The following is an 8,999-nucleotide window of genomic DNA, read 5'->3' on the forward strand; positions in this document are numbered from 1 at the left end:
GGTTGCAATAAAAGCCCATTCTCCCGTCCGCTGCTGCCCAAAATGTGTCCCTAATGCAGTTAGCCACTTCAGCGCTCTTCACGTGAGCCCACCCTGGTAGCTGTAAACGAACAAGCACAACAAACAGAGACCGGAGAGCAGCGGCCGCGCCGCGCATTCAGTTATGTAAATCTTACATAAGCCACTTTACCCTAATGCTCCGATTCCAATCATTACGCCCGTCTCACTTTAATTATGAAGCATTGGCGAGGAGGGTGCGTTGCGCTGGTGTGTCCATGAAGTGTCCGCTCACACACGTGTGCACATTAACACACAAACACCCACACACACACACACACACCCACACACACACACACAAACACACACAACAGGTCACAGGGTAAGGCACATGACCCTGTTGACTTTCTTCATGCCTCAGATATGTACTCTCTCACACAAACACACAGATTTTAGGGTAGGATACAACTCCTGGAAAAACATCTGTGAGCTGTGTGTGTGTGTGTGTGTGTGTGTGTGTGTGTGTGTGTGTGTGTGTGTGTGTTTGTGGGTTCTCTGGAAGAAAAACATATGCTTGCACTGTCATGCTCATTTTATCTCCTCCCATCCTCCCTCTCTCTCTCTCTCTCTCTGTCTTTTTACCCCTCTCTGCTTTCACTTACTCCCTCTCTCTCTGTTTGTTTCCCCCGCTCTCTCTTTTCACTCTCCCCATCTCCCCTCCTCCTTCTCCTGCCTCTCATCCCCTTCTCTGCGTCATCAATTAAAGAGAGCAGCGGAGAGCAGGAGCGAGAGAGCGAGAGAGCGAGGGGGGGTGAGAGAGAAGAGTTTTCCCAGGGGAGGGTGAATGACGTCACCCAAACTGAGCATCAAGGTTACCTCACTCTCTGTGCAGACAGAAAGAGGAAGGAGAACCAGAGGAGGAAAGAGAGAGAGAGAGAGAGAGAGAGAGGGAGAGAGAAAGAGGGAGGGAGAGAGAGAGAGAGAGAGAGAGAGAGAGAGAGAGAGAGAGAGAGAGAGAGAGAGAGAGAGAGAGAGAGAGAGAAAGAGGGAAGGAAGGAGGGAAGGAAGGAAAGAGAGAGAGGAAAAGAAAGCAGTCAGAGAGTAGGAAGGATGGTCCAGGTGGTGATGGCGACAGCGTCTGTGTCTTCAAAGAAGGAGAGGAGGGAGACATAAAGAGGAGCCATTCTGGGACAGTCCCCATGGTCTTGCCCTTCTGGGCGGCACATGAAAACATCAGGCAACAATAAACCCTTTCCTTCCATTCCTGACCTCATCCTACGAAGCCAGCAGTTTGCTCTACATTTGAGATCATTATGAGAGAGAAACAGAGAGAGAAAGAGAGAGAGAGAGAGAGAAAGAGAAAGAGAGAGAGAGAGAGAGATGGAGAGAGAGAGGGAATAGGGACATTGCTGTGATTTTAGATTATAGTTAATAAATCATGTTACTGATACAGCTCTTATACCGTCACCCTGTGCTGTGGCAAGACTGTGTGTGGATGGTCATGTCATAAAGCAACAGTGAGCTGAACTGAACTGAGCTGACACACAGACAGAGGGACAGACACACAGACAGACACACAGACAGAGGGACAGACACACAGACACACAGACAGAGGGACAGACACACAGACACACAGACAGACACACAGACAGACACACAGACAGAGGGACAGACACACAGACACACAGACAGAGGGAGAGACACACAGACAGAGGGACAGACACACAGACAGATGGACAGACACACAGACACACAGACAGAGGGACAGACACACAGACAGAGGGAGAGACACACAGACAGACACACAGACAGAGGGACAGACACACAGACAGAGGGAGAGACACACAGACAGAGGGAGAGACACACAGACAGACACACAGACAGATGGACAGACAGACACACAGACAGAGGGACAGACACACAGACAGAGGGACAGACACACAGACAGACACACAGACAGAGGGACAGACAGAGGGAGAGACACACAGACAGAGGGACAGACACACAGACAGACACACAGACAGAGGGACAGACACACAGACAGAGGGAGAGACACACAGACAGAGGGAGAGACACACAGACAGACACACAGACAGACACACAGACAGACACACAGACAGAGGGACAGACACACAGACAGATGTTTGGAGAAGTGGACAGACACACGGACAGAAGAGACACGCTTTAATGAACAGCGGCTCCCCAGATATCCCTCACATGACGGAGAACTAAACTGACCGCACATCCAGACATTATTATATCAGCTAACATTTCAACTAAGGGTCACAGTAAATCAATAGCCACGCCATTCACCCACAACGACAAATCCATTTCTTCTGTTCTGTTGCCATTTCGGTCTGAGGAGGTTTTTTAGACTTTAGACTTTATGCTTTGCAACTAACTGCAGATAAAGGTCACCATGGGGCAAAAGAGGAACAACCTCCCCCCCCCCCCGCCCCTTTATGAGTGTATAGGGAGATGGAGTGGGAAATGACAATGTGTGAAAGGGATAAGGGGGAGAGAGACAAAGAGGAATATTTAGCCGTTCAGTGACACAGACAGGCAGGCAGGCAGATGGACAGACAGACGGACGGACAGAGACACAGTCATCCAGCCACAGGCAGAATCCCTCATTAAACCAAGCACTGAAAGAGAGAGAGAGAAAGAAAGAAAGAGAGAGAGAGAGCGAGCGAGAGCTGTGTGCAAGGGGGAGACGGTGGGAGGTGAGAGGGCTTGCTCTGACCCCCTGAAGCCAGACGTGAGCCCTGTCTCTCCTCTCCTCTCCTCTCCTCTCCTCCCCAGCAGCAAGCAGCCGAGTCTCTGGCCCTCTCTGGTACTGCAGTGCAGAGAAGGTAGAATGCTAAACAAGCCAAGAAGAACACACGCTTGAACACACACACACACACACACACACACACACACACACACACACACACACACACACACACACACACACACACACACACACACACACACACACACACACACACACACACACACACACACACACACACACACACACACACACACACACACACACACACACACACACACACACACAGAGAAAGGAAGGCAGACAGACACATACACACACTAAGACAGTGGACAGGAGAGGTATGAGGAAGTGTATGGAACAAGTAAGAGGAAATATGAGATAAGGTCTGGATATGTGACAGCACAAAAAACAATACTCTGGTCTGGAGGCTTCAGTTACAGTGTTTATCCGAGGAGTGTGACTCGAGTAATAACAACACACAAATGAATGATGCCAAGTAGGTTTCATGTTCTCTCTCTCTGTGTGTGTGTGTGTGTGTGTGTGTGTGTGTGTCTGTGTGTGTGTGTGAGCGCGAATGACTGAGTATGTGAGTGTCTGTGTGAATGAATGAGTGAGTGAGTGAGTGTGTGAGTGTCTGTTGAGAGAGTAAGGTGAGGTTAGATAGACGAACGAGAATGAGAGCGATGAGACACAGACACAGAGACAGGAAATCAGAGACACACTGAGATACATACAGAAAAAAGGAGAGAGAGACCCAGATAAAAAATAAAAAAAAATAAAAAAGGTGTAACATATTTTCCACACACTGTTTTTTCTTGATAGACATTCCGCTAGGCCAGGCATTCATTTAACATGCTCTAAGTCTGCCTGGTAAATAATGCAACAGGCACAGTCGACCCGAATAGCAGATTACTCCGACACATACCTGGCCCTGATATGGCGCAGAGCCGGCGTCTTAGCGCCAAAGCAAAACAAGTCTACCATCAGCTGCTATCTAACTAGCCAGTGGTGCTGAGGACTCCTCACATACTGCTTGAGAATCACTGTGGGGGAGTGAGGAATTACCACCACCACAACGCTCATCAGTTTACACCCAAGTAGGAGAGCCTGCAGTCACACAATTATGCTAATAATGTTCCCAGTGGTTGTATAAACTCTCCACTCCCCACTGACTTATCTGGTGTATCATCCAACTGAGGGGAAAAACAGTGTGGTTGTTCTCAGCCTGCAGGGTGAAGCACACAGCTGGGTATGGGTTATTCTAGCCCTCTAACCGCTGATGCCTCTGCCCTGTGGAGGTTGCAGAGGTCCGACCCGCCGCTTCCCTTGGCCACACTTGCCAACTCATTACGCACACACGTTTGATCACACACACCCGTTCTCACACACTCATTCACACGCATGCATGTAAAAAAAAAAAAAAAAACTCTCTCTCACACACACACACACAGACAAATTCTGTCTCTCTCACACACATACACACAAACTGCATGTGCAGATGGGAGTCTTGGCGCAGACAGGAAACAGCAGCCGGCCAGTCGGCCTCCCCGCTCTCACACCTCCCTCTGCTAGGGCAGGATGTGCCACCGCTCCCAAGCCCCGACCAGCACGCCCCGGGGTCACCCAAGAGCTGAGAATAGAGCTCCCCTCCCCACCCCACCCCACCCCAACCCACCCCACAGCCCTCTGTCACCACACCCAGCGCCCCCCGGAGGACCAGACAGGGACAGTTACCGGAGAACACCTGACATACAGATACAGGCAGATTTGGGAAGAGCCGGGGCCAGATCAGAGCCAGATCAGGGCCAGATCAGAGCCAGATCAGAGCCAGATCAGGGCCAGATCAGGGCCAGATCAGAGCCAGATCAGAGCCAGATCAGAGCCAGATCAGGGCCAGATCAGGGCCAGATCAGAGCCAGATCAGAGCCAGATCAGGGCCAGATCAGAGCCAGATCAGGGCCAGATCAGGGCCAGATCTGGTTTAGGGTCAGCTTATATCAGTTACTGACCCGAAGAGCCCTATGGCTTCGTGTTGCTAGGAGGAGAATTCTGTTAGGAGGTTAACCACTTACTCCGAGTTAACTTCCCCCAGGTTTGTCATACGCAGGTGCTGAGCAATGTCACAACCGGGCACTTTGCACACATGGCTGAGTTGATACAGAACATCCAGGCCTTTGTGGTATTTGCAGACAGCATGACAGGGAAATGGCTGCACAGGGAAATTGTTCTCGTTACGCTATATGCATGTCTGCAACATACAAATGTCTGCAAATGGACCTTGTTTCTTCAGACAGCCTGTATATATATAAATCTTTATTTCAGACGCCAAGTTCCATATAAAATAAGACATACAACTATAAAAAAGAAAGAAAAACAAAAAGATACAACATACATAATACGGTGCATTAAAAAGTAAGAAGACTTTTGTGCCAATGTCGTCTTAAGTTCGAAGTAAATCGGTAGCAGCACTTTACAGGGTTGACCAGAGCCTCTACTATACAGTTCTCAGACTTGTCCAGTCGACACATGAAACCATACATCAATTGTCTCAAGAGCGCCTCACAGGTTGGTACGTGCTTAGACACAAACAACTGACTAGCACTATGCCACCTAGGCACATGAAGCAGCAATCTAAAAGCATCATTGTAAGCTACTATGTATGCAAGAGCCTCTGTATGATGCTCTTATTTGACTGCACCCATACAAACACGAGCAAAATTGTCTGGACTAGGAAATGATGCATTCATTTTCTTTGGGAAGGGGGGTGGGGCATAGGAGGGGGGTTGTTATAAACAAACAGTCCTTGACATTACACAGCTGCCACTTTCTCAATGAGGAGAGTCGGGGAAGGTCACTGGGTCCATGGCTCCTGGTCGAAATTATGTTTCAGCTTCTTTTTTTCCCCTCCCGGGTCAGAACTCTGTGTACCTTCCAGTCAATGCAGCCCCCTCCCCATGACCGTCGGGCCACCCACGTCATAAATTATCCTCATTAAAAAGATAATGAAGATAAGCACAAATGCCCCATGGTCTGGAGGCACTAATTGATTTACAGCATATCGGACAGTCGTTAATTGGAGCGGCTGCACTGCGCACTGTACCGGAAGGTGTCTTTAAAATTACAGTGACGAAGGCCTGGCGATGTCAGCTGGAGATTTGCCGGGCTGTACACCGTCTAGTTTACCTCAGAAAATATTTCAGCCAAAAAGACAAAACTCTTCAAGAGGCAACTCGCTACGTGTACCTGTAAGCCACGCCCCGCACGCCGGGTCTGACTGACGGTGTGCAGTCGTCATGGAAACATGCGAATGCTCAGCGTTTCATGCGAGTTACAAGGTTTCTCCTTTCATGCGGAAGAGACAAACTGACAGTAGAGTCATATTTCAACAGAATGAGCGAAAGAACCTGGTTTACATTTAGTCTCCCATGGAGAGATTTGTAGACAAATAGAGGAGCCGGCGGAGAGGGGGTTGGGAGAAAGGTGAATACAAGAGGTCGTGATCCCTCCCCACAGATCAACAGTGCCCAGTCGAGATGTAGCTGGAGAGACCCGCATTAAGCCACAAATTAGCAAATTAAGAATCAACCAGTGGTCAGTCACGCATGACAAAAATTGGTCGGTGACGCACCTGATACGCGCACGAGCACCAAGAATATTGTTTTCACCTACTAGAAGTCACTCGGTGTCTGCACGTAAGCCTATATGGATACTACAAATGTTGTACTAAGGCTGATGTTTGTAAATAAATACTGTTGCTGTGAAAGGAGAGAACAGTGTGTTGCATGCATCGCACAACAGCTTAGAGGAAGAACACGCGCCAATGCGAGCTCAAAAACGAGTAGGCAATGACAACAATGTGAAAATCTAGATCCTGCATTCGCATCTACACATCTAGCGTAGCCCGAACGTTCACGACCGCTAGCCCACCAAACAACCAATTGAGAGCAACAAAAAAAACAGGACTGCACCAACACGTTCCAACCTAGGCACGTTGTTTGTAAATTCTCAGGAACGCAGATAAGAGATGAACATCATTCCGTAGGCTACTTACGGTGTTCCGCAGGTCTTGCAGGGCTACACTCATCGTGCAGAGAGTAGCAGCATCGGCGTATAGGCTACTCTACCTCTGCATGGAAGTGCACTGGCCAACTCCCGGAGCCATCTCTCACACAAGCCCTGTCATAAAACAACAATAAATTCTGTCAGCGAGTCATAAAATTAGACATTTACACTTTTGGTCAATAGGATGGGCTACGTCTCTCTGCAATGACAACCGTGAGGAACCATTCAGGCTACCTTCGCAATGATTAAACGTTTTCAGCAACGAGCTAATCTGTGCATGATAGCTGAATTTGGTTCTTCGCCAGTGCCTAGACGCACGCCCTTTCTTGTTCTCCTTGAAGACTGGCAGGCAGCGTGTAGAAACACAAGGCTGATTGTGAGGACTGGAGATAGCTAGTATCTGCCCTCTGACTCCCTCATTATCTACACCCCCGCCTGCTCTCTCTCTCTCTCTCTCTCTCTCTCTCTCTTGCTCGCTCGCTCGCTTTTCCGTATCTCTCTGTAAACGCACGCGGATATTATAGCTAAAATATGCGTAGACCACGTAGAGAGAGAGTTATCAGGTAAGAGAGAGCTAGAATCGTGACGTGGGCAGAATCTTGATGTAAAACTGAACCTTCGGTTGTCTGACCGGAGGATGGCTTGCTATTCGCAAGCCGAGAATGTATCACCAATACGTGCGCTATGTGATGGGATCAGGGTTTTTTTTGTCAGTCAGCTTCGCTTGAGGATGTCATATTAGTTATTTTACTTTACGTTTGAGAAAAATTAGAGAAGTCCAATTGAAACCGTCTCAGGTCACATCGAACAACGTCGTCAGACTTTTAATGTAAACACACAGTAACGATGTGGCCCGCCCACTTGCTGCATCAGTCAAATATTTGAAGTGGCCTGCAACCACTGGAGAGCGTCAAACTGGCCACGAACCAAGACGTAATTGCATTGATTGGCTCTGGATCAAGGTAGTGTCGCATCGACTGGCCGAGGACCCACGGGCGGATGCAATAATTGGTCCTTGAACGTTCGGTACCACTCAGCGCTGCGTGGACACAAGGTCCAGTTGACCATCTCAGCGACTGTACACGAATTCACTTGCACACACAGCAATTCCGCGGCAAAGACTTTGCTTGCAACTATCGGACGACAGATGATGTTTCCAGTTGCATAAAGTGACAATGCTGTGTCGTGATCGTTTTAATCAAACACCTTCTTTGTTTACAAAGTAGCTACCACTGTTTACATTTGTATAATGTGTCCTTGTAGAGGAAGGCTAAACGTTTAAAAAATAAATAAATAATGTAATATGCTTTGTAAGATTCACCCTTTTTCCTGCACTGGGTCGAAAACCAGCATTCTGGACACGCACCTATTTATAGATAACATTACTAGTTCAACCAGTTCGGAAACACAATGAGGAAAATGTACATAACTACATCAGCATTTAGCTGTCTTGTTATTCACGGTACTTAAAGTGGAGTCTGTGGGTTCCATACAGAAACAAGGGCAGCCCATGGCCTTGTCACTGGATATAACATCCTTACCTTGAGCGTGGCCTTGTCAGAGGCCTTTTTTTCCAGCTGCCTGGTTTTACCTTGGGCATTCAGTTCAGTACTTGTGTGTGTGTGCGTGAGAGACAGTGTGTGTGTATGTGCATGTGTTTATGAGAGAGAGAAAGAGAGAATGTGTGTGTGTCTCAGATTAATTTTAACATTCCCTCCGTTTATTCCTTTCATCTAGCATTGTCCGCTGTGCATCAGACGCATCCTATTTTTCTGGAGCGTAGACGTGGGTGGGTGTGTCAGTTTTATGTGCCTGTGTGGATTAGCGGATGAATGGTTTGTCTCCTGCTTTCAGAGGCTTTACACTGCTGGGGGGTCCCCCAGGAACGGGCCCTTTCACAGGCTCACATTCGCTAATTAATCCACCTGGCCCCTGGTACGACACAGCCTCTTTCTTCCAAACGTCTACTCGAGACCCACAGGGGTACAGCGGAACCAATGGCGTAGACGAGCGTTTCAATTCAGGTCTTTTGGGCAAGGTACAGAGCTTTTTGTTCTTTAGTGTTGCTAGTATCTTTTGATCTAGTCTCTTGTTGGTGATAAGTTGTCCGTACTCTCGGTCTCTGCGGCTGATACAGTGTGGCTCTGTTTGAGAGAGAGAGAGA

At 48.3% G+C, this 8,999-nt stretch overlaps 1 protein-coding gene across 1 annotated transcript in view; it reads right to left on the reverse strand.

Annotated features, from left to right (window-relative positions):
• Positions 1 to 7,428, reverse strand: part of ece2b (endothelin converting enzyme 2b) — a 49,367-nt gene extending 41,939 nt beyond the window's left edge. The window contains exons 1-2 of the mRNA XM_031573824.2: positions 7,070 to 7,428; positions 6,825 to 6,949 (exon numbers count right to left, since the gene is read on the reverse strand). Coding sequence (XP_031429684.1) covers positions 6,825 to 6,857 — 33 coding nt within the window. The 5' untranslated portion in view covers positions 6,858 to 6,949; positions 7,070 to 7,428. The remainder of the gene's footprint in view (positions 1 to 6,824; positions 6,950 to 7,069) is intronic.
• Positions 7,429 to 8,999: the final 1,571 nt, after the last annotated feature.

The sequence above is a fragment of the Clupea harengus genome, chromosome 9 (genome assembly GCF_900700415.2).
Source record: "Clupea harengus chromosome 9, Ch_v2.0.2, whole genome shotgun sequence".
Taxonomy (NCBI): Eukaryota; Metazoa; Chordata; class Actinopteri; order Clupeiformes; family Clupeidae; genus Clupea; species Clupea harengus.